This window comes from Pimephales promelas, chromosome 17, assembly GCF_988280905.1.
Source record: "Pimephales promelas chromosome 17, fPimPro1.hap1.1, whole genome shotgun sequence".
NCBI classification, from domain to species: Eukaryota; Metazoa; Chordata; class Actinopteri; order Cypriniformes; family Leuciscidae; genus Pimephales; species Pimephales promelas.
In genome coordinates, this window is record NC_142785.1 from 17830322 (window position 1) to 17855080 (window position 24759).

General features: G+C 36.9%; 2 protein-coding genes across 8 annotated transcripts in view; both read right to left on the minus strand.

The window, feature by feature from the left end:
- Window positions 1-3439: 3439 nt before the first annotated feature.
- cyp26a1 (cytochrome P450 family 26 subfamily A member 1) lies at window positions 3440-6157 on the minus strand. The gene is made up of 7 exons (XM_039653178.2): window positions 5841-6157; window positions 5468-5692; window positions 4872-5153; window positions 4626-4781; window positions 4389-4523; window positions 4154-4306; window positions 3440-4055 (listed from the first exon to the last, which is right to left on the minus strand). The coding sequence occupies exons 1-7, from the start codon at window positions 6027-6029 to the stop codon at window positions 3717-3719; spliced, it is 1479 nt and encodes a 492-aa protein (XP_039509112.2). The 5' UTR covers window positions 6030-6157; the 3' UTR covers window positions 3440-3716.
- A 6113-nt stretch (window positions 6158-12270) lies between these two features.
- Window positions 12271-24759, minus strand: part of exoc6 (exocyst complex component 6) — a 54965-nt gene continuing 42476 nt past the window's right edge. For 4 of the 7 annotated variants that reach the window (XM_039653242.2, XM_039653240.2, XM_039653244.2 and 1 more), the window contains 3 exons: window positions 21333-21406; window positions 16682-16794; window positions 12271-13116 (listed from right to left, as the gene is read on the minus strand). In XM_039653242.2, coding sequence (XP_039509176.2) covers window positions 12984-13116; window positions 16682-16794; window positions 21333-21406 — 320 coding nt within the window. In that variant the 3' untranslated portion in view covers window positions 12271-12983. Of the gene's footprint in view, window positions 13117-15896; window positions 15909-16681; window positions 16795-21332; window positions 21407-24759 lie in introns of all 7 variants that reach the window. The other 3 variants (XM_039653241.2, XM_039653239.2, XM_039653243.2) reach the window with 1 other exon arrangement.

Genomic DNA, 24759 nt, shown 5'->3' on the forward strand with positions numbered 1-24759 from the left:
TTAATGATATCTGCATACATGTTGGTTCTGTTCTGTTGAATTTTTTCCTACTATGGAAGTCAATGAGACCAGAAACTGTCTGGTTACTGATATTCTTCTAAATATCAAAAAATCAGCTGAATATATTTGAAAATGGTAAAACCCAACTGTTTAACTCTGGGGGGACTGGTAAAATGAACCTATTTCCAAAAAAAAGTGGAGTATCCCTTTAATAAAATTAATTGAAGTATACTTTTTTTGTAAGGGGTCCAGTAGATTGGACACCCCTGCACTAAAGCTTCTACCAAGTTTTTTCCCCCTTCACTACTGTCACCTTGATTGTTACTTTTGGCTTGCTTAGTTGTGGTTCAAAAGACTATTAATATTCATTCATATGTTATTGATTTAACTGCACCTAGACTATCAGATAAGAACAACATTTTAATTGAATTGAGCTGGATAACTTTGCAACATAGACTCTGTTATTTAACTGAATTGAACCAACATTGAACTGACTTAGCTGAATAATGACTCTATTGTGGGCTCTAGAGCTGCTATAGCTGAATACAGGAACTAGTTTGATGATCTTTGCAACATTGACACAGTTACTGAACTGAATTGAAACAACATTGAGCTAAATTTAGTTGAGTAATGACACTTCAATCTTCAACTACTTACAGCTGAAATTGAATGAATTCATTTTGCAATACATTGTTATTTTTCTGTTTATCAATGCGAAGCTGCTTTGAAACATCTGTGTTGTATAAAGCGCTATATAAATAAACGTGACTTGACTAAAGTTTAATGTATATTGTTAGAAGTTTGCACAAATCATTAAGCCAAAACATGCGCAAAAAGTATACACCAATAAAAAAACTGCAAAACTGTTGATCTAAAAATATCTGAATCACACATATTTCACTCTTTCTTTTACAATTTTAAACTCATTTTCCCCATCAATAGTACTAAAACAGACCTGCAAAACTTCCAGCTCACGAGAAATGGATAAATTAATGTCTCTGTGAGGTCATGCCTCTTTTTGTAAATGACTGAACTTTTCCTGACCCTGCAGACCCGTGAAAAGCCCCCTCTTGATTATAAATAATAGCAATGGGCTGCTAATAGTTAATCCGATCGAGAGCTGGAAAAGTCTGATATGATTCAGCAGGAGGCCAAGAGGGCAGCAGACGTGTAAATGCTTTCAGAAACGCTCTCATTGACCCTTGTGCTAATGAAAAAGTCATTTTCACTTCAGTGTTGGAGAGCCATATCAGTCAGACATCTTTAACACTTCCCCTGTGGAGTAAGTTTAGCTGAGATTAAGTTTTTGAATGGACCACTAACCCTAAGTATATGTTATAATGCAGCTTTTATACAGTACAGATTGTGTCAAAACAGATTTGCAGTAATAAACAGGAAAATAACAGTGTTAATGTTGTAAAATTCAGCTCTATAAGGCAATAAGCTCTGTAGCAATGTCGATGTTAAGGTTCATCTCCAATATTGTGAGTGCAGTCAATTCAACACATTGCAATAGCTTGGGCTCCAGTACCATGACTTTTGCACGGGCATCACTTACATTTTGAGCAGAAAATGTTTTTAAAAAACAGCCTTTTCAGCTGAAAATGCTTCTTTTGTCCCCTTCCCTTACGCTAAATAACAAGCAGTTCAGTGTCTGAGGGAAAAAACCTTGCAATTACACTGATTTACACTGTGTCCAGTTCAGGGGAGTGAATAAAAACAGGCCTCTTTCATTTGCTTGCTATAAATTCTGTATATACTCACAAATTTAGAGAAAAAATGGCTCTGGGAATAAAAAGTTTTGTTGTCGCCCCTAGATGTCAAACAATAGGCCGGACAGACGTTCTTTACAAGGTGATAGGAGGAAAAGTTCAGCTGCATCTCTCCCCAGGCCTGGACCTGCAGCGATAGGGTGGCTGAACATAAAGGTGTCAGCTCTGCGGCGGGACGCGTGTAAATCAGCAGCAGAGAAAAGCCCCGAAACGGCTGAGAGAGGCATCTGCCAGCATCTCACCGCCTTCTCTGTCTCCCTCAGCATGTCACACAAGGACACGTCCCTTCCACATGACCCCTGTGCGCTGGGAGACGCGCCCCCTCCGGGGGTAATGCGTTTGTGCAAATTTGCCTTTGGGGGTCGTCCGTACGGCAGCGTAATGAGCTTTTGAAACGAGCAATGATGATGACTGTATACTGTAACATTTGTCCTTTACAAGTATACTTAACAAAACATTATTACTCCAAAAGGAAGTGACAGAAAAGCAAGGTACCAGTAATAAAAGAATAAAACAAAACAAATAATATTAAATTAAATATGAAAATTTAAATATAAAAAATAAAATAAAATGTAACTCTCCCAAATAACTCTTGCATGTCTTGACAATTTCTGTTTAACTACACTGTAAAAAAATATTGTTGGTTTAACTTTAAAAAAAGTAACCTGGTTGCCTTAAATTTTAAGTTCATTGAAATGGAAAAATTGAGTTAATACAATGAAGGAGATTGATTTAATCATCAGAAACTCAAAATATTATGTTATCTGAACTACATAAATCATCTAAGTTGATTTGACAAAAGAAAAAATGTTGTGATTACAAATCATGAAAATATTTTTTTTTTACAGTGTACAAACATTTGGATTGAATTTTAAGAAGTTATTTTTCAAAACTTATGGTAAAAATGTTAAGGCAAGAACATTTGTAAGTGTTTTAAGAGGTAACGTTGTAAAGCCCGACATAATAATAGTCAGAAAAGTAAAAAATAATAATAATAATAAGTTTATTTAACCTTTAGATAAATGTTTTAATAAATAAAATTAAAAAAACACAACATTTTTTTAGTTGATTATCATATTTGATAGATCAGGCTTTTATGGCTCACCTATGAGAATATGGAGCTCATACTCAAAAAGTTGGAAAAAAAAATATGCGGACGCCCAAAATGAGCAAAAACTGCAATTTGATGCATGTTGCTGATTTTTATATTACCAAAAAAGAAAAAGAAAAAAAGAAATTCTGAGTTTGTATTGTAAATCAATCAGATCTTTATAAAGGTATAGCAGATCACTATATATAAATATCAGTTGTCACTATGTATCTCCCAATAATATTTTAATTATATTATAAAATTATATTTTAGTATTTATTCAAGGCAGAACACATTAAGGCAAGGCAATACAATGATCATTTAGAGATGAACAAATAAATGTTCCTCAAAAGCCTAAAATATCATATTTGATACACATATTTTAAATCATTTAAAAAGAGAATGCATGGATTCCAGTGTTATTCTTTTTATAAATTAGAAATTCCCATATCAAATATGAAACAGACTTTAGGGTTATGTACAAAACAAAGGAAATTTTATCTTGAAATTTGCATATGCTTCCACGTGGATCAATTCTTAAAACATAATACCAAAAAAAGCAATGAAAAACGTGACATTTTAAACAATTTGTTTTTATTAAATAAAACCATGATAAAGAGCAAGTTAAATAAGTTGCATACAGTACAAAAGCTATATAACACAACTACATTATAAATATACATCACAGACACCATTACAGTGATCCGTGAAATAGTAGTGCCCTCGTTTTTGCTTTCTTTTATAGACTTATATACACATCTTTTATATAACAAAATATAAAATATTCAATACATCACAGCTCATCTAAAAAACATATGTACAAAGTTCATGTTAGTTCAGAACCCATTTCTAGACTAATTTCTGACGTAACTACTGAACTTGGTTGGGAGATTGTCCACAGGGTACACTGTTGGGCCCGTTTTCATTGTCGGGAGTCCGTTAGAAAGAACCCAGTTGCATTGCTGTGTTAGCTCAACTAAAAAGATCTTGAGTAACATTTTGGCGAATTCTTTGCCGACACACATCCTGGAACCGCCTCCGAAGGGGATGTAGTTAAACCTGGAGCCGTCCTCCAGACCTTTGCTCATGAATCTCTCTGGCTGGAACTCATCTTTGTTAGGAAACACCTCGGCGACATCATGCGTGTCACAGATGCTGTAAATGACATTCCATCCTTTAGGTATCTGGTAACCCTGAAGAGAAAATAAAATAATTCAGTGTTAAACAAGGACATTTTAAAGCGGTCAACTGTAATATTAAAAAAAATCGCCAGCCCTGAAGTTTAACTCACGTTCAATTCAAAGGTTTTGAGAGCCACTCTGAAGCCTCCTGGTACAGGAGGGTTGATTCTGAGAGTTTCTTTAATCACACATCCAGTGTACTTCAGTTGTTCCAAAAGCTCCATACTTAAGGAGTTTACAGGTGAGTAGATGCCTGATTCAACCTGTTGATAAAATAATAAGTACATTAGCCCACACATTGGTTAAGTAATACAATCAGATTAAGAAGAACTTTTTGGATCATACCTTCTCATGAATCTCCTCTCTGACTTTCTGCACCACCTCTGAGTTCAAACCGAGGAACATCACCAGTGAGGTTGCAGTGCTGGCGGTGGTCTCATGACCTCCAAACAGAAGCTCAGTAGCTGCTTCTTTCATTGCCTGAGGAAAAAAAACACTTTGTTATTGATGTTTGCAGCCTGGATCCTCCTCCACTTTTAAGAATAAAACAATCTCCGACAAGTCTAACGGGGGAATAATTACCTGCAGACTGAAGGGCTCTTCACTTCTCCTGCTGTTCTCAATCAACAGCTGAAGAGCATCTTTGTGTTTTTGCTCATTTTCATTATCGTCGTCTTGAATTTTCTTCCTGATGTTCTCCTCAATTTTGGAGTGAATGAAATTACGTGCTCTCAAACCCTGCCAAACAAATTACAGGTTGTTATTACATGAAATTTATTTCACATACCCTAAAATGCATCTTTAGACTGTTGTTGTACAATAACTCACCCTGTACAAGCCACTGAAGGGAACGTCAATAGGCAAGGAGAACAAGTTTTTGATCATCTCCTCAAAAGCTTCCACCAGTTCCTGCTCGTCCGTCTTGATTTGCTCCGGCTCGAAACCAAGCAGGATTCTCATGGCTATACGGAACATGAGGCGCTTCATCTCCGGGTAAACCAGCACGCATGCATCTCTTTGCAGCCAGTCTTGTATGGCACTCTTCACCTCCTGCTGGATCACTGGGATGTAGTGCTCTAGAGCATCTCTTGAGAACGCCCTCATGACGGCCTAAACAGGACATCATTTTTTTTTTTAATCTCAATGCATCATTTTTCTTTCTATTCAATACAAAGATTGAGGTTTTAAAAAAACAAAACATTTGAGGATCTTCAGAAAATGTGCTAGGCTCCTTAAATGTTCTATATCACTTAATAAAGTTCCTCAAAACCTTTACAATATAACAGCTTTGCAGGAGCAACCATTGCCAGATACTACATAGTTCTTGCATGAGTTTCACCTCATCAGTTCCTCAGACAACAGTGTAGTAGAAAGTTTTTTTTTTCAATTTGAATACAATTTAAAGCACTGATTAACATCCTTACCTTTTTCTTGTTTTTGTGTTGAGTGCCATGGACATTGGAGAGGGTGTCAGAGCCCAGAATAGTTCTGACTGATGCTGGCCACTGAACAGAGACCAGCTTGTGTTCGCCCAGCAGAATCTGCCTCACGTTCTCAGCTCCCATCACCCTGACAGTCGGGTTCCCAAAGAGGTGCGTTTTGTAGATGAATCCGTATTTCTGGCGTTTCATCCGGAGGAACTTCCTTCTCTGTGTAAAAGGACAACGTGTTAAAAACGCACGTTTTGATCCACATGTATCCGATATTAAACACAGCAAAACATTAGTGAGCATCGCATTTACCAATTAAGTACAATCAGCTGAACTTGTGCAAATTGCAATAAAAGTGCACGCGTACCTGGAGGATCAGCTGGAGCGTTTCTCCAATGAAGGGTAAGCCCATTGTACCTGGCGGCAGTGGTCTACCACAGCTCGGATCGACCCGTCGAATCAATAACATCTCCCACAACTTAACCGCGGCGAGAAAGAGCAAAACGGGAAGCACGATGGTGCAGAGAAAGGTGACGATGAGAGTGTACAGACCCATGGTGAAGCGCGCAACGATCGCCAAAGAGCTTCTGGAGAGGAGACGCGTCTTTACGCGCGGACTGAGAGCGTTCTCGCTTGTGCGCCCTTATATATCTATTGCGCCCAGGTCTCCTCCTGTTACCTTCCTCAGATAAATTAGTTCACACAAAGTTCATCTTTAATTGTGGTGTCATCTCGCCCCGCCCACAGGGCAGAAGCTGCTCCAAACTCTGAACCATTTGTTATAGGCGCATTTTAATACCACCTCCCGTAGAAGGCAGACAATCCTGAGATTTCACTTTGAAAAGGTGTTAATTCCCCCGACACAAAAGAAAGCATCCGAGGCTCTTTTGTTGCCAATATTCCCGTCGTTTACACTCATTACTCTGCGCTTGTGTGCCATCAGAAATGCCGCAGAGGATTTAATTGAGGAGCTTAAACTGTGAAGCTCTACTTTTACATTTTAAATCCCTTAAATGGCCCTCTTTTTGTCCTTCTTTGGCGTTAGTTTGCTCTTAATGGGCCATTACACAGGTTAGACAGCTTACCTGTATAGTTAAATTGCGGTATTTATTTATTATATCGATGATTTTCCTTCATATTAAAACATTTAATCACTGGCATTTTATATATATATATATATATATATATATATATAAATTAAGAATATTTATAATCGTGACATTTCTACCCATTTCTATGTCCTGTCTCTAAAACATGCAGCAAAAAAAAAAAAAAAAAAAAAAACATTGATAACATTTGCTGCTGGATTTGATAACAATATCAATATACATTGCAATATAACTATGTACTTCTGTTTGTTTATCTAGACATCACTGAGATAAGTGTTTGGAATAAGTTATGACAGATATATGTGTTGTCAATACTGTGGTGAACTGGATCTGATCTCATATTAGACTTTAACCTGGAACAGTGCCATAGATGTTGTGCTGTTTTCATGTGGAACAGAGTGTGCAGTAATATCATAAATATGAACATTGTCTCATTGCGGGTTCAAACCCGGGTCAGCTTAAAAAGTGACGGAGCAGAGCAAGGTTACGGTACATGAAGAGCAAACACCCACAGCAGTCTGAATTACTGTTTTTACGACAGCCATAACGTGGAAAAAACAAGCTGGGAAGGCAGTCAATTACAGAGACAGGATGGCTCCAAATTTTTCCCTCTCTTCATTCTTTGATGTGTGTCTGCCCTGCATTTCACCTTTCATCCTGTGTGATTGGATGGGGAAAACTCACGCATGACATATCTATGTTAAGCTGGTATTTTAGGTATGTGTCTGTGTAAGCAACTCATTCATATGTTACCCCATTACACGACCGTTGCCATATTTATTCTTCGACATGACCTGACCGTGCCAATTGCCCTAAGCGAACCTTCAAACTTGGCCTTATTTGTGAATTTGTGCAATTATGAGTCCTGTTTTCCCTCGTAAGAGTCGTAGAAGTGTGTGAAATGCTTTGATGAACCTAATAAACTCTTTCAACCGGCGCCAAGAGCAGTACAACCTGAAGTTCAAGGATAGTTCCCTAAAGAAAGCTTGTTTAAATTCTTCCTATAGCTTCTTTCTATTACAATTAGCCTATATTCTTTATGCAAACTGTGATATACTCTAAAGTGCTGTAAACCGTTTAATCCACTAGTAACTTTTGTTGAAAATGGATTTTATTTGAATTTATAAAGCTGTTTAATTCCATTTTTGCCCCTGGGAAGAAGATGCGAAATAAGTCATAGATCCATAAATATATATCCTGTGTCTTGGTAAACTCTACATTATAGGGACAAAATGTCATTTTCAGGTCCCCATGAGGAAAACAGTGATTTATTCATTTATTTGTTTATTTGAAAATGTAAAAATGCAGAAAGTTTTGTGTGATGGGTAGGTTTAGGGCTATAGGGTTAGTGTAAGGGGATATAATATACAGTTTGTACAGTATAAAATCATTATGTTGATGGAAAGTCCCCATAAAACATGAAAACACAACGCGTGTGACACTGGTATTCCCTACGTTATTGGGACCAAATAGTAAAACCAGTAGATTTTCACCTTGTGGGGACAATTTTTTGGCCCCAAAGAGGAAACAAGCTCACAAATCATAAAGATTTCTAAAATCTAAAATAGCATAAATTGTCCTGGGATGGGTAGGTTTAGGGGTAGGGTTAGTGAATGGGGAAATAATATACAGTTAGTACATTCTAAAAAACACTATGTCTATGGAAGGTCCCCATAAAACATGAAAACCCAATATAACCATGGGTGTGTGAGTGTGTAAAAATCTTCAATTGCTATCCAAACAGCTATCCAAAGACCCCAAAACAGGAAAAAAATTATATGATCAATAAGTTCATAATAACACATGTTTTTAAATTGCTTTAGCTCATCAAAATAATTTAAGCAATTTTCAACTTTTTTATGTTATATAAGATTCAGCTTTTTTAAGTCAGTTTAATGGAATTCAAGATTTTTTTTTGCAGTGCATGTTATATACTGTAGCTGGAAACACTTGGGATTGGGATCTAATAGTACCTGACAATCCAGTGAACTGAATTGAACTTTTAAGTGTCAAATGTTCTATTCTTTAACATTTTAGTCTAAAAAATCATTTTGCATTCAGATGTTTTCAATAAACTGAAGCTAAATCCTGCAGTATAAGTTTTCATTACTAAAAAGACTCCAAAGGGAGCTGCCTCAACACTGCCCCCCCTCTATTTATATCTCATTTCGATGTTTATTCAGTGATCTTGAGATTAATCTGAGTCATCGTTATCGATAAACGTCTCCTATGAGCTGTAATCTCCAACACTGAGTGTGTGTTGATCTCAGTGCTTCTTCCCGGGTGCTGGTGACCCGCCGGTGACCCTGCAGCCCGGACCCTGACATCTCTGTGAACTCTGGCCACAAAGCTCGCCAAGTTCACTGTCCATCAAATAACGAGATACACAGCCTAAGCAGCAGTAATTATCCACACAGCCATCTATTCTGTGCTGTCCATCACAAAAATCAAATCAGGGGCATCATTAAAGCCACTTACAGTAATGTTCTAATTTGGGTCAAGAGATAAACAGCCTTTCTCTGGTGTGCGAAAGAGAGAGTTTTAATTGGAGCCTTGGATGTTGGTCGTCGCCTTTATCACAGTTTCACCCCCTTCATCACAGAGGTCCGCCGCCTATATTTAGCTATACAAGGAATAGGCCGTTTTAAAACATGGCGGTGAAAATGAGTCTGCAAAATATATAATGGATTTAAGCAGGGGTTGAATTTTGTAAATCAAGTTCTGACAGGAATTTTCAGGGCACAAATGTGGGATCGTAACGAATGCGCATTAACAAATCGTATTTTGTTAAATGCAAACCATTTGAAATAAGTTTTAAACAACACACTTTTGTGTGCAATGGCTTGTAATCTAAATTTAGTGTTGACTAAAATGTTTGAAAATGTTGGCTGCATATTAGCCTAAAAAGTAGCATTAAGGGAAAATTCACCCAAAAATTAAAACTCCATCATAATTTACTCATCCTCAAGTTGTTCCAAACCTGTATGAGTTTCTTTCATCTTCTAAACACAACAGAAGATATTTTGAAGAATACGGGTAACCCAAACATTTGTGGGGCACCATTTTTATTTTTTTCTCCCCATAGCCTATTAGTAAATGGTGCCCCACAACAGTTTGGCTACAAACATTCTTCAAAATATCTTTTTTTTTTTTGTTGTATTCAACAGAAGAAAGAAACTCATACAGCTAGGTTTGGAATGCTGAATTTTATTTTTTGGGTGAACTATCCCTTTAATTAGTGGCGTCAGATTCCCTCATCATCCCCACATAATTCGGACCGTGATGAAATTTATCGTTTTCTATTACCACGTATTAAGATATATCTACGCTCGGTTGAAATTACTTTATATAGCCTACACTAGATCATGTAAAATGATTAATTGTCAGCTTTTTTGAGAGTATACGATGCATACAACCGGCATTTCTTTACATTGGATGACGTGTGTACGCTGCCTGCTACTCCTACTTTTTTTTGGAGCTACTGTTTGTTGTTGTTGTTGTTTCCTCGCATAAAATGACTCGCATTAGTGACACGTGGCACAGCTATAGGTAGTGAATTTGTCTTTGATTTATGAGTTTACATGACATATAGACCAGCGAACGCTGTTTGAACCGTGAGCACCGCAGGAGGGGGTCACGAGAGCACAGCCAAACAGTTCACTAAAGGGTCAGACTGAAGACTGACTTTAAGCTAACCTCCAGCCTCTGGAGCCTCATTCTGTCTTTTACTCGCATTTAAAAATACTGCTGCTATTAAAGGCTCCTTCCCTGCCAAACAAAACAAAACGATTATATGGCAGAATATAAAACGTTCTTAACTGTGTCACAAATGGGTGAAAAGTCCTTATATGGTAATTCCTGTTCTGCAATGGTGTTGAATGCGCTTGCTTTTGTGTTTAAAATGTCACTGAATTGTCATTTAAATAATTATTTACATAAAAGAGTATATCGGATTAAAACATTAGAAACATGCTCCTGACAAGATTACAGGAACTTAAAAAATGTAATTATTATACCTTGATCAATTACAAAATGAGTTGAGCTGAAGTTAGCCTTGCCGCTCATTGTTCAGTGAGAGTTTACTTTAGGTGTGTCAACTTGAAGTTCATTTTGATCATTTTTAAGTTTAAGCATGACCAACTTCTGTAATGGTGTTGTAATTCTGTACTTTATTTTACAGTCCGTTTCACATGTAGATACTGTAGCCTACTTATTATAGTAATGCCTGCACCATGAACATACCCCTAACCTAACCTTAACCCATGTATTACCCTTACACTGATTTTTTTTATGCCTGATGAAAGTCGTGAGACCGAAATGTTGCTAATAAAATTTTGTTACTCATTTGCAAGTATTGATAGTGTGTGGGAGTTCCTTGCTTTTTTTTCTACAGCATGTTAATAAAAGCAACTTAAATGTCCTAATTGAACTAAAGCCTAATCCTGTCTTAATCTGAGCCCTGTTTGTGAAACCATGATCAGTTGAATTAACTTAAAAAGGTGAGGAAACATGTTGCCTTAAAATTATTAAGTTGGCCAAATGTTATAAACTAGATGCGTAAATGAAAAAAATAAGTTACGTGGAATTGTCAAGTTCACAGAACTTAATTTGTTTCAATTACATATTCAATTACACAGTTTGTTTACTTAATCTCAAGGCAATCTCACTTTTTTGAAGTTAAGTCAACTGATCACTTTTTACAGTGTACGTAATATTTTATTTTATATTATATACAAAATAGGCTACAGCTCTACTGTCTGGGTGAGTGACAAGAGTACAACAATAAAACATAAATAAAGGGCATTTGAAAAGTAACGAAAATACAGGATGAGGGCACGGAAAAAAGTTTTCAAGTCACTTATATGGGAACTTTCACACCACATTATATATATATATATATGTACACACTATATATATATATATATATATATATATATATATATATAGTATACACACACTTATTTGACGTGAAATCTGTATGTTTACATTTCTCTGTACAGAGCAACAAGACTGTGGTTAAGATATTATGAAGCAAAACAATTTATCAGATGTGTTTTTTGTGATCATACTTTATTAAAGCACACAAATAAAAATGAGTGGGCTTTGAAAACAACTGAAGTCACTTGGGTTTGTGTAACTCCAGGTAATGCCAGAGAGAGATTTAACGATCTTGTGTTTCTGTCTGCCTTATTGAAATGTTGAATATCAGGGTGACACTTTATAATAACTTTCATTAACAAACATTTTATAATGCTCAACAGATCATTGGTTAATGTACATTCAAATACTTGTAATGTCTTGAAACCATGATTCATCTGTTTTGAAGTCTTTAAATTATGAGTTATTTTAAAGCGAAACTAATATTAGTGTTGTTACAGCCATGAAATGGAAATATGGAAACACTCTCAGAGCTAGTGACAAATGTTTTATCTTTACATTCCCCCCTCCCCCTTCCCAATTTTAACAAAATATTGTGGTATATACAATGGTACTCTAAATACACAAGCATACAGTTGCTTTTTAAAACTTAAATAATTTTCTGTGCAAAATGCCTGTTAAAAATAAATTTTAAGAAACAAAATAAAACCAGAAGTGGATAACGAAATATTGATTTTTTTTTCCCCCAATGCAACTTTGCACAGAGTCTGTAGCTGGACCAATTATTGCTTATTTATTTTCACCTTAAAAATGAGATTGTAAAGCATTTGAACCCAAAGCTTTCTGTTCACCCTGAGAAAATAAAAAATTAAATAGAATTCTGTGGCACATCTGTACATCATCATTCAGTGAAATGTAGCCGATGATTTTAGCTTCTTATCCATGAAGAAGTGCTTGACCAAAGTCTGCCAATTTAAAAGGAAAAAAATGAAGCATTCTCATGCAAATGTTTTTATCATTTATAAGTCACCTAATCTGAGTCAAATTCAACTCAAGGCAGACGGATGGGAAGCATGATTCCATTGCAGTGTTAAATACATTTAAAAATATTTACAATAAAAACTTCATCCTTGTTACACTAGGGAGAATTTCATACAGGTTGCAATATGACCATCGGCATCAGCAGTCACATACACACCTCCGCTCTCTCAAGTGTAGTGTTACAGTCATTGCACTTTCACGACGTACAAAACATAATTCTCAACCTTTAAAAATACATTACAAAAAAATTACTGCATAACTTCTGTTTTTTTTTTTTTCTCTTCATCAATTTACATTATTAGCCTACAGTGGTGAATATTTTGACAGAAGACATGGAGGAAGCAGTCAAAATATACCACAGTACTTTGAGAGTTGTTAACTTACAGCGACTTAAAAAAAAAGGCCCAAAGCAAGAATAATAATATAGTTTATAAGTTACGTTTTCAAAACCAGCCCAGTGTTTGGAGTTCATGTGAATGACTCTAGGAATGCTGGGACATTCCATTCACCAGACTTCTCAGCTGCTTCACCACCGTCTCGATCAATTTCTGCTTGTCACGGTCGTTCTTTCTGAACTGGGAGAAGATGTTGTTCTTTTTACTTGTGTCTTTCATCCTAGAGAAGCAATAAAAGACAAAAATATAACAGTTAATAACAGCATTCGAGCTTATGATGAAGACATGAACAGTCAGAAAATTATAGCTCTTTCATATATATACACACACACCCACCGACATATATACATATACATATATATAAACATACAATATAGTATAAAGTTTACATTTGCAATGGATCAAAAAGTTCATCATCGTTATTCTAAGACAAGAACGGGTATTGTTACCCGTTACGGCTATTGTGGTTTTGATCCACTGCAAATGTGTATATATATATATATATACACACACACACATAAAGTATCTCACAAAAGTGAGTACACCCCAGACCTTTCAGCTTCTCAAGGGACAAAACTATAGAAATTAAACTTGGATATATATTAGAGTAGTCAGTGTGCTGCTTGTATATCAGTATATATCTACTGTCCTCTGTAAATAACTCAACATATAGCCATTATTGACAAAATAGCTGGCAACAAAAGTTCACCCTAAGTGAACATGTCAAAACTGTGTCAAAAGTGTCAATATTTTGTGTGAGCACCATTGTCATCTAGCACTCCTCCTGGGCATGGAGTTCACTAGAGCTGCACAAGGTGTTGCTGGGACCCTCTTCCAATCCTCTATAATGACATCACGGAGCTGCTGGATGTTAGACACATGACGCTTCTTCTACTTCCGCTTGAGGACGCCCCACAGCTGCTCAATAGGGTTCAGGTCTGGATACACACTTGGCCACTCCATCACCTTCACCTTCAGCTTCCTCAGCAAGGCAGTTGTCATCTTGGCGGTGTGTTTGGGGTCGTTATCATGCCGTTCGGCCCAGTTTCTGAAGGGAGGGCATCATGTTCTGCTTCAGAATGTCACAGTACATGTTGGAATGCATGTTTCCCTCAATGAAGTGCATCTCCCCAGTACCACCAGCATGCTCGACTGTAGGCAAGACACCGTTTTCTTGGTACTCCTCACCATGGAGTCGCCACACATGCTGGATACTATCTGAGTCAAACAAGTTTATCTTAGTCTCATTAGGCCACAGGACATGCTTCCAGTAATTCATGCTCTTGGACAGGTTGTCTTCAGCAAACTGCTTGCCGGCTTTCTTGTGAGCCAGCTTCAGAAGAGCTTCCTTCTGGGACGATGGCCATGCAAACCGACTTGTTGCAGTGTGTGGCGTTTGGTCTGAGCACTGAAAAGCTGACCTTCTGCCTCTGCAACCTTTAAAGCAATGCTGGCAGCACTCATGTGTCTGTTTTTTGAAGCCAGCTTCTGCATCTGACGCACCGCACAAGGACTCGACTTCTTTGACCTGTTCCGAGTGGAAACCATCTTGGAAAACAGTCTAACTTTTGTTGTCAGCTATTTTGTCAATAATGGCTGTATGTTAAGTTATTTTCAGAGGACAGTAAATATATACTGCTATATAAGCAGCGTATTGACTACTCTAAAATATATTCAAGTTTAATTTCTATAGTATTGTCCGCTCAGAAGATATACTAAAGTGTGAGGGGTGTACTCACTTTTTTGAGATACTGTGTGTGTGTTTGTATATACACTACCGGTCAAAACTTTTAGATCATTAAGATTTTTTATGTTTTTAAATAAAGTCTCTTCTGCTCACCAAGGCTGCTTTATTTGATGAAAAAAAAAAATTACAAACAGTAATATTGTGAAATATTACGACAATTTAAAATGACTGTTTTCTATTTTAATATATTTTAAAATGTTATTTGAAAGCTGAATTTTCAACATCATTACTGTTGCTGATTACACATCAGTTTTCAGTGTCACGTTCTAATATGCTGATTTTTTATGCTCAAAAACATAATTACTATTTTCAATGTTGAAAACAGTTGTGTACCATTTTCCCCCCAAAATTCTATGATGAATAGAAAGTTCAAAAGAACAGCATTTATTTAAAATGTAATCTTTTCTAACATTATAAATGTCTGAATAAAAGTATTTTCTAATTTCTTTCCCCTAAAAATAAAAAAAATAAAATTCTTACTGACCCCAAACTTTTGAATGGTAGTGATTAATGTTACAAAAGCTTTCCATTTCAGATCAATTCTGTTCTTTTGAACTTTCTATTCATCAAAGAATCCTGAAATAAAAACGTAAACAACTGTTTAACATGGATAATAATCATAAATGTTTCTTGAGCATCATATTATAATAATTTCCGTAGGATCATGTGACACTGAAGACTGGAGTAATGATGCTGTAAATTCAGGTTTGATCACAGGAATAAATTACACTTCACTATATTCACATAGAAAATCACTGTTTTAAATTGTAATAATATTTCGCAATATTACTGTTTTTTTGTTGTATTTTTTATCAAATAATTGCATTCTTGGTGAGCAGAAGAGACTTCTTTTAAAAACATAAAAAATCTTACCAATCTAAAACTTTTGACCGGTAGTATACACACACACACACACACACACACAAATATTCATATAGTCAAATGTAAATGACAAAAAAATCCTGTGTAAATGCATGTTGTGATATATATATATATATAGTATATGCTACATCAAAAGGTTAGAATCATTAGTAATGATTTTGTTAAGATATAGTGATGCATGACTTATTTATCATGATATGTGGTTTATTCATATTAAATTATTATTCAGCCACTCTGTACAGTATGAATGCTGAAATGGGTGTGGGATGAATAAATGATGGTGAAATCTATGATTTTTATTCTAAGAATGATGTTCATGCAGCATATCACATTATTATGGAGAGAGAGAAATCCACATTGGACCTACGTACCCCCTGTTGACTCTGGCATTGGTTAGTAAAAAAAAAAAAAGAAAGAAAGAGGACGAAGATTATATATTAGATTGAAAGGACAAATCTGAGGTCCATTGTTCAGATCACTCCATCTTTTGTTTACTGATGTTTGAGGTTCTTTTCTAAAACTAGTGAGCTGCCAGCTGCCTTCTAAGGGTGTGTTCACACTTGGCATGTTTGGTTCTATTAGAGCAAACTCTGGTGTGATTGCTCCGTTAGTGCGGTTCATTTGAATATATGTGAATTCTGCTATCCGAACCCTGGTGTGCACCGAATACGTGGACCAAGACCCATCTTTTCAGTTCCAGCTGTGCAGTTTGACTGAAATATGAACGCAACATGGACCAAAGACAGGAAGTGATCAGTCACAAGATGCGTCCCAAAAAGGAAAAGCGCATTTAGCCCAGCAGTCCCATAGCAAAAATTCGAACCAGAACTAAATGAATCATTTTCATAGGCGGAGGAGGAACCAACTCCAGGATGAAGCTAAGGAGATGCGCTTTTCCTTTAAAAACACAAATAATAGATTTCCATGAAATAGTTTAAAGTTACACGTCACCCCACAACCTCCACATCCCAGCATAAATGCTCCTGATATCTTTTTTGGTTTGGATCAAAAGAACCAGAGAAGTGAACTACAAGTGTGAACACACCCTAAGCAGGATGATAATAACCATAATGGTTAAGTATCTGTGAAGCTCAATAGAGTTTGAATTTAGCATTTCTTCACTGATCTGAAGGAAAGAGTAGAAAACAATACGTACTTCTCCAAAAGTGCAAGTGCAGTGGAGGGGTTAACCCGCAGGTACTTTGAGGTGGGTTGTCCGTAGTCTGCCAGGTACGTGGACCAATCCCACACCATAAACAGATCTAGAAGCTTCAACACAGGAAACAGATGTTCCATATAAGCAATGAGTCAAGAACATAACTTTATGTGAATCAATAGAATAGGTTGTAAAACAATACTAAAGATGAATAAATGTCATTTGCATTTGTTTTCAGAAAGCATATTAATAATTATGGCTGTCACACATTATGACCAATGCATTTATAAGTTATTTTATAGAGATTGCATACAGAACTCAAGCCAATTAAATACATCAGATTTGTTCAATATTTTATTTACTTCCATTATTTTTCCAGACTAGATATTTCTGACTTTTTCCATGTGAAAACCCTGATCACATGAAACGAACAATATAGAAGTGCATTATAAAAAAACAACTTTCAAAAACAGCTAACAAATGTTTAAAAGAAAGAGTCTATTATTTCGTGTTTCTGAACAAGAATACATTTTGCTAACAAAAGTTTCTTTATTGACTTAAACATTCGAGTATTTGTTCAAAACTTGTCTAAAAGTTATCCCAAATGGATTCATCTGAATTTTATGCTAAACAATGTTTTGCATGTTTTTTTTTTCTTTTTCGTTTTGTTAAGTATTATATATTTGATACATCAGGTTTATGAGAATATGGAGCTCATATTTAAGGAAGAAAAGATCACCTCTTAACTTTATTCAGAGACCCAAACTGAGCAAAAATATGCAATTTGGTGCAGTTGCTGATATTTAAATGGCAAAAAATATAGCTTGTAATATAAATAAATGAAAACTTTCTAACAGGAAAGCAACTATTTACATAAAATATAAGCTGTTACTCATCCAATAATGTCTTGTTAAGATGATGTTCAAATGTCTAGATTTATGGTTTAGTTTTAATCGTAGGGGCATGATTGAGTAATGAACAAATAGACATTCCTACTTTAAATGGCCTAATTTATCATCCTTGATACTTGCATTTAAAAAAAAAATTCTAATTCTAAATTGTTAAGTTGCTTCAGTCCAATGAAATCTTGAAATCTTACTAACAATATATAAACTTATTGCTACATTTTGATTTTACTCAAAAATATATAAATGTATGGTTTTTTTTTATCCAATTATACTAGGACTTGTACTTGCCAAAAAGTTCAGTTGTGAAGTTTCCTAATTTTTTTTTAGTCAAGTCATCTTTTTATACAGTGCATAAAAAAGTCAGAAGTCAGAGTCAGAAGTTGTCCAAAGAGAAATGTGTGAGGTACATACACTAATGGTGGGGGGTTAGTACTAGGGCACTTATTGGGGAGCTGGGAGCACTTTAAATGCAAAAGGAAGAGAAATCCCTCCGTGACCTCCAGATAACCCACAGAGGAGCTAATCCCGGCTCCACGGTGCTCTGGTCAGTGGGCTCCCTGCCACTTTGCAACTCGGATTCAAAGCAAGGCTCTGGACACATTGAACTTAATTTGCTGGAGAAGGGCCAGATCACTCACCTCTATGTATGCAAATCAATATCAATCAATGGGGGACAATTCGTGGATGGCTCGTTCATTATGGAGGGCTGGGAGAGGAGGGTTGAGGGGGCTAATAGCACTTAACACCTACTATGTGGTCCGTATTGAGGAGGTCTGTTTTTCGGACCGTTATTTAGTCCTGTTTGCAGCTCCTGCTGGGCTGTGACAATATTGCTGCTAAACACACTAAAACCCTGTGGAGCATCACGGGCAACAAGACTATCTGCTAGTAAATGTCAATATATGGAGACTCTGGGCTGGGTGATATAGCTAAATCGATTGAACTTAAACTTATGCATTTTGTAGACGCTTTTGTCCAAGGAGACTTAAACGTCAATCAAGGTACACGTGATTTGAGTTCATGATATCTAACCAAGCTTGGACTGTTATGAACTAGATATTGATGTTTTTCAGCCTTTTGAGAGCATCCGATAAACAGTGGAATCCCAAAGTTCGGGACCACACTCAAAATCTGGGATGCAAAACGTAACGAGACTTCAAGAGATTTCCACGACGCACGCGCGAGAACTGAAGTAGTTGAAGGAGATTGCAATTCTCGCGCATGCGTCGTGGAAATCGTATTGAAGTCTCGTTTCAGGCCTACAAGGAAGAAAAGGAATAGTCGAATAAAGTCGTTAATTTTGTTTGTTTTTTCGCACAAAAAGTATTCTCGTCGCTTGATAAACTTATACTTGAGCCACTGTTGTCACATGGAATATTTAAACATTTTCTTCATTGACTTTCTGGGCCGTCAAGTTTCAATCCCTTAGGGTGCCTATGTGGTAGTGATACAGCTCTCAAATTTAATCAAAAATAACTTCATTTGTGTTCCGAAGATGAACGAAGGTCTTATGGGGTTGGTACAGCATGGGGGTGAGTAATGTAAAAGCTGAAAATGTATCTAAAAAAAGCAAGAAAAAGAATCAAAAGCAAAATACTATCAAACATTCTATACATTGCTTTTTATTTAGTACCATTATAATCCCAGTAAAGGGCATTTCTTCAAAAGATCTCACCGCTACAGATTCATGAGCCCAACATGACCTGACAAAGTTCACAGTGAGTGTGAGAAAAGTTCACTTCTGAATGTTTTAGTTGAAGATAATGAAGGGGGGCATTTATTATCACAGTAATTTTGTAATGATTCAATGTCGTGTTTTGATTGCCAATTGTTGCAAAAAGTACCAAGTTACTGGAAAAGCTGGACTAATAGAACAACTGCTCTATTGTTACACAAGTAAAAAAGAGCAGCGCCGCTACTTTTAGGAACTTATTTGTGACGCCGGTGAAAGTGAACACAGGCATGTTCAAAAATGTGCCTTAAGACATTTCAGTCTCTGTTAAGTGATGTGAACAAGTGAATTTTTTACCAGTATTAGCACAAGCATCTGCAGCCCTGCACAGTATCACCTTACAGACAACAAGGACTTAAGGAAAAGTTTAAAACATGACAGAGTAAACACGAGTCTCCATTAGCCGCTGCGTGATTGGCAGGGACACTGTGACCTCTCTATTCGGTGTCGGCACATGCTCAAAGGAAGAAAAAAAACGTTAGCTACGCCACGCCAGCCTGCGATAAGAGCTCAAGGGCAGATCTGCGTCATAATGTGTGATGGGAAGGTTATCTACGCTGGGGGTTGGGGTGAATAGGTAAATTCTGATCGGCAGCACTCTGCTCTCCTTATCTCTGACCCTGTTTGAGCTCCGCTCCGTCCGAATTGGAGCCAGAGCTCACTTGAGAGAAGCTGTCAGCAAATCCTCCAAGAAACCAGGCGAGGATCAAAGCGGCGTCATGCTAATGGTAATCGAGAGGTCTTGGCGAGTGGCCGCAGTCGTGACATGCCGAAAGACGCCACTCTGACCAGAGCGTGGCATGCAGATAAAACAAGAGCTGTGTGTTTCTTCATCTCTTCATTTCCCATGAAGGAGGTTTGAAAATGAAGGGATAAATTCACTATAATTGTTTTCATAGTCTTCAATTTGCACATAGTTTGTAAGACAATGGTGGGCAGGAGGGTGAAATACATTTTTGTTAAATAAATACAGAAGATAAGGGTGTAACACTATGTCATGTCACAATATATCGCAATACAAAAATGCAACAATATGTATCGTGGATAGTGACAATCTGTGTTGGGTGTAGTTCACTCAAAATGAAAATTACTGTGTGAGAAAAAATTCAAGTTTACAGTGTCAGTACTACATTAAACTACTATATATAATGTTCGATATAATGTATAATATTTCAAAGGGACAAAATTTGTGGGTCCTGATAATGACAAATGTATTATGTTATTATTAAAACATTATTTTAAAACTATTCAGCCAGTGAGTGGAAGCATATTTGTCTGAAACAATTCTGTATTTTCAGAATCACGAATAGTTTTATTCTGGTGTCACTATTGACCTGTGCATTGAGTTATCAGCACCAATTCATTTACACACCCAATGTACAACCAAATTTAACATTTTCATCAACAGTACATTTGCTGTTAACATTTTACCATGTCTTGGAGTGTCGCAATAATATTGTATCACATGTGATATGTATTGAATGGTGACATGAGGATATCGTTACACCCCTAACAGAAGATAAAATCCAAAAAGAAAATGCCAAGATATATATCATATATATCACCATTCAGCCAAGAAATATAGAGAAAATAATTTTGTTCTGGACTACTGTGCGTGCGATTTGATGACACTGGCCTTTAGCTTTCAGAAGCCGTATAACGTCAAAAGAGGTATTAGAAATCATAGAGGATTTTCCAATTAGTAACGCCACACCCTAATAATACTTCCTTCTATGACATAGCTTTGTAGAAGAAACCTTGACGTGACCTCGGTTTATACCTTCAGCACCTCAGGCCCAGATTAAAAGTTCAAAATCCAAGCACACAAAAACAGAGGCAAACGTAATGAACCCCAGTGCGACTAAGTGATTTCCCCTCCTGAAGGTAAGAGTGTTCAGGTTGGGATAATCCATTAGTGCCTGTGAATGCTGTACCTTCTCCACCCTTGCCCTCAGCTCCAATCAAAAGGACTGTTGATCAAGAATAGTCATGTCTGCAGAGAGGTCTGTACCTGTCGCAGGTCAATGAAGGCCAACTGCAGCGTGTCGCCCTGGAATCCTGGCACGGGCTCTGAACTGGCAAACACTGCAAATGAAATCCGAAAATATTTCATATTAATATGGGTTATTGGAGCGAACAGTTGGAGCACATCATGTTAATACGTCAAATCAAACTCTTGAACAATGTTTACAAAGCATTTTTATTTCTTTAAAATGTTAACCATATGGCTAAAGAAAGCCAACATACTGATCTACTATTTAAACGTCTTCTATATCCACCAGTCTCAGGGTAAAACCTTCAGACTGAGCTTGTTTTTAAACTTGGGTTGCTGTATCTATATACACTCACCTAAAGGATTATTAGGAACACCATACTAATAATGTGTTTGAACCCCTTTCAACTTCAGAAATGCCTTAATTCTACGTAGCATTGATTCAACAAGGTGCTGAAAGCATTCTTTAGAAATGTTTGCTCATATTGATAGAATAGCATCTTGCAGTTGATGGAGATTTGTGGGATGCACATCCAGGGAACGAAGCGCTCGTTCCACCATATCCCAAAGATGCTCTATTGGGTTAAGATCTGGTGACTGTAGGGGTCATTTTAGTACAGGGAACTCATTGTCATATTCAAGTACCCAATTTTGAAATGATTCGAGCTTTGTGACAGGGTGCATTATCCTGCTGGAAGTAGCCATTAGAGGATGGGTACATGGTGGCCATAAAGGGATGGACATGGTCAGAAACAATGCTCAGGTAGGCCGTGGCATTTAAACGATGCCCAATTGGGATTAAGGGGCCTAAAGTGTGCCAAGAAAACATCCCCCACACCATTACACCACCACCACCACCAGCCTGCACAGTGGTAATAAGGCTCCATGGATGGATCCATGTTCTCATGTCTCAACAGAAATCGAGACTCATCACGCAACATTTTTCCAGTCTTCAACTGTCCAATTTTGGTGAGCTCTTGCAAATTGTAGCCTCTTTTTCCTATTTGTAGTGAAGATGAGTGGTACCCGGTGAGGTCTTCTGCTGTTGTTGCCCATCCGCCTCAAGGTTGTGCGTGTTGTGGCTTCAGAAATGCTTTGCTGCATACCTCGGCTGTAACGAGTGGTTATTTCACTCAAAGTTGCATTTTCGCCCACAGGACTGCCGCATACTGGATGTTTTTCCCTTTTCACACCATTTTTTGTAAACCCTAGAAATGGTTGTGCATGAAAATCCCAATAACTGAGCAGATTGTGAAATACTCAGACCGGCCCGTCTGGCACCAACAACCATGCCAAGCTCAGAATTGCTTAAATCACCTTTCTTTCCCATTCTGACATTCAGTTTGGAGTTCAGGAGATTGTCTTGACCAGGACCACACCCCTAAATGCATTGAAGCAACTGCCATGGGATTGGTTGATTAGATAATTGCATTAATGAGAAATTGAACAGGTGTTCCTAATAATCCTTTAGGTGTGTGTGTATGTATATATATATATGTATATATATATATATATATATATATATATTTGTAACTGATCAGACTTCAGGTTTTCCAAAACCAGACTATCGATTGAATGATGATTAATTTTTGGAAAACCATGGATGGCTGGATGGAAACTTTGATGTTGGTTCAAAAAGATAGTTAGATTTGACCAACAATTCTATACTCAATATTAGTTAGTTAGTTGGTTTGTTTGTTATCTTTGATCATCTGTTGTTGGAAAACCATAGATGATCAAAGCTAACTAACTAACATTACATGTAGAAATGTGGTTTACCAATTGATTAAAACTGAAACTCTTTTTGAACCAACATCAAAGTTTGTTTAAAGGCTTTACTATTTAGTTATTTTTTTAAATTAAATTAAAATGATATGAGAAAAAAGAAAACCGAGCAAAACTAGCATGTTGTCAATTATTCAGATTAGGTGAGAACTTCTGCAAGAATCTCTAATCACTGAATGCTGGATCAACAATCAAATTATGAGATGAACAGTAGTGAGACAGTGATCGACAGGTACACAGCTAGCATAGATCATTTCCTCAGAGCTTTTTATGGTAACATATAGACAGACCCACTATGAGAACTGATATTAATCAAGTCAATCATTATATGTTTATGTGCACCTGAGCTTCAGTAAGTTATTGCATATTTGAGCTACCGGTCTATCCAAGCATACTTGATGCAAAACCGTGCAAAATCATGCTCAAGAGGACCCAGGTTTGAGTCTGATTTAGGTCATATCTCAAAACTCATGTCACCTCTATGGGCTCTATGCACGGCGTTATTTCCGGTGAAGGATTAAGGATGCTCGATAACTTCCGCCGATCATAGAGTCCAATGCAATACCGAGCATTTATATTGAATTTTATACTCCATGGTTATACTAATGAAACGTTAGTCACAAAAACAGATAAAACAGACACCCCTCGTTGTGTTTATGCTTCTTTTTAAAATTATATTAAATAAACATAACTATATATAAAATTACATCTAAACGTATGTACGTTTCGTTTCAAAGACGGGAGGACAGTAAATATTGAAGACTCTGCCATAATCCCGTTTTCTCCGGTTTTCCTCCGCTTTAATCTACACAACCGGAAATGGACGAGCATCCTTACGTCAAATGCGGAATTTATGCGTGCATATAGCCCATTCCTCAACTTTCCTGTCAACTATCCACTGAGCCACTATACTGTATAGTCAAATAAAAATAAAAAAAATCAAATAAATGGGACTGTACACTCACCAAATGGGAAAAGTATTTCTGTAGGTGCATCCAAAGTCTTGTGTTTTGACTAGCGTAAGATGAACTGCCGCTAATGGGACGAACACCATTCAGACCTTAGAGAAGGGTCAGGCGATCCCTGGCGTACCTGTGCAGTTGAACCCTCACAAACTCTACTTCACCCTGAGACATATGTGACCCGAGGCCACAGGTACGAGCAAGCACACACCGCCTTTTCACTTCTGCTGACAGTGATGTAGCGTGACTGAAACCTTAAATGGTCGAGGAGCAGAAGATGCGATGCTAGAACCAAAGAGCTGTCTACATATTAACATTATTGATGAACACTTTGCTCTGACATCTCTATTGTGCCATTTAGAACTAAAGGGGCTTATGTGCTTCCCCAGGGAGATATTTAAGAGATGAAACCTCAACAAGATCAGGTTCTGCATTGCACAAAAAAAATTTAGACTATCCTAGAGACTTTGGACTTGGGACAGTGTCATTTTAAGGTCAACTCCACTAGTGGTCGAGTGTAATCAAAATGGACTCAAACATCTGAATTTACGTTACAAAATAGCCTATGGTCTTATTCTCACCAAGGCTGCATTTATTGGATCAAAAAACAATAAAAATGAGCGATCATTTCGCTTCATAAGACCATAGTCCGAAATCGTTTAAAGCCCTTTGAACAGTTTGCACTGAAACTGTCTTTT

What these genes read in the sequence shown, in the direction of transcription:
- cyp26a1 (XM_039653178.2), bottom strand. Translation starts at nt 6,029, where the DNA reads ATGGGTCTGTACACTCTCATCGTCACCTTTCTCTGCACCATCGTGCTT. An exon ending in CCTTCAGTGGCTTGTACAGG is followed by an intron (nt 4,782 to 4,871) that starts GTGAGTTATTGT and finishes TTTGTTTGGCAG; the next exon opens with GGTTTGAGAGCACGTAATTT. An exon ending in AAGAGCCCTTCAGTCTGCAG is followed by an intron (nt 4,524 to 4,625) that starts GTAATTATTCCC and finishes TTTTTTCCTCAG; the next exon opens with GCAATGAAAGAAGCAGCTAC.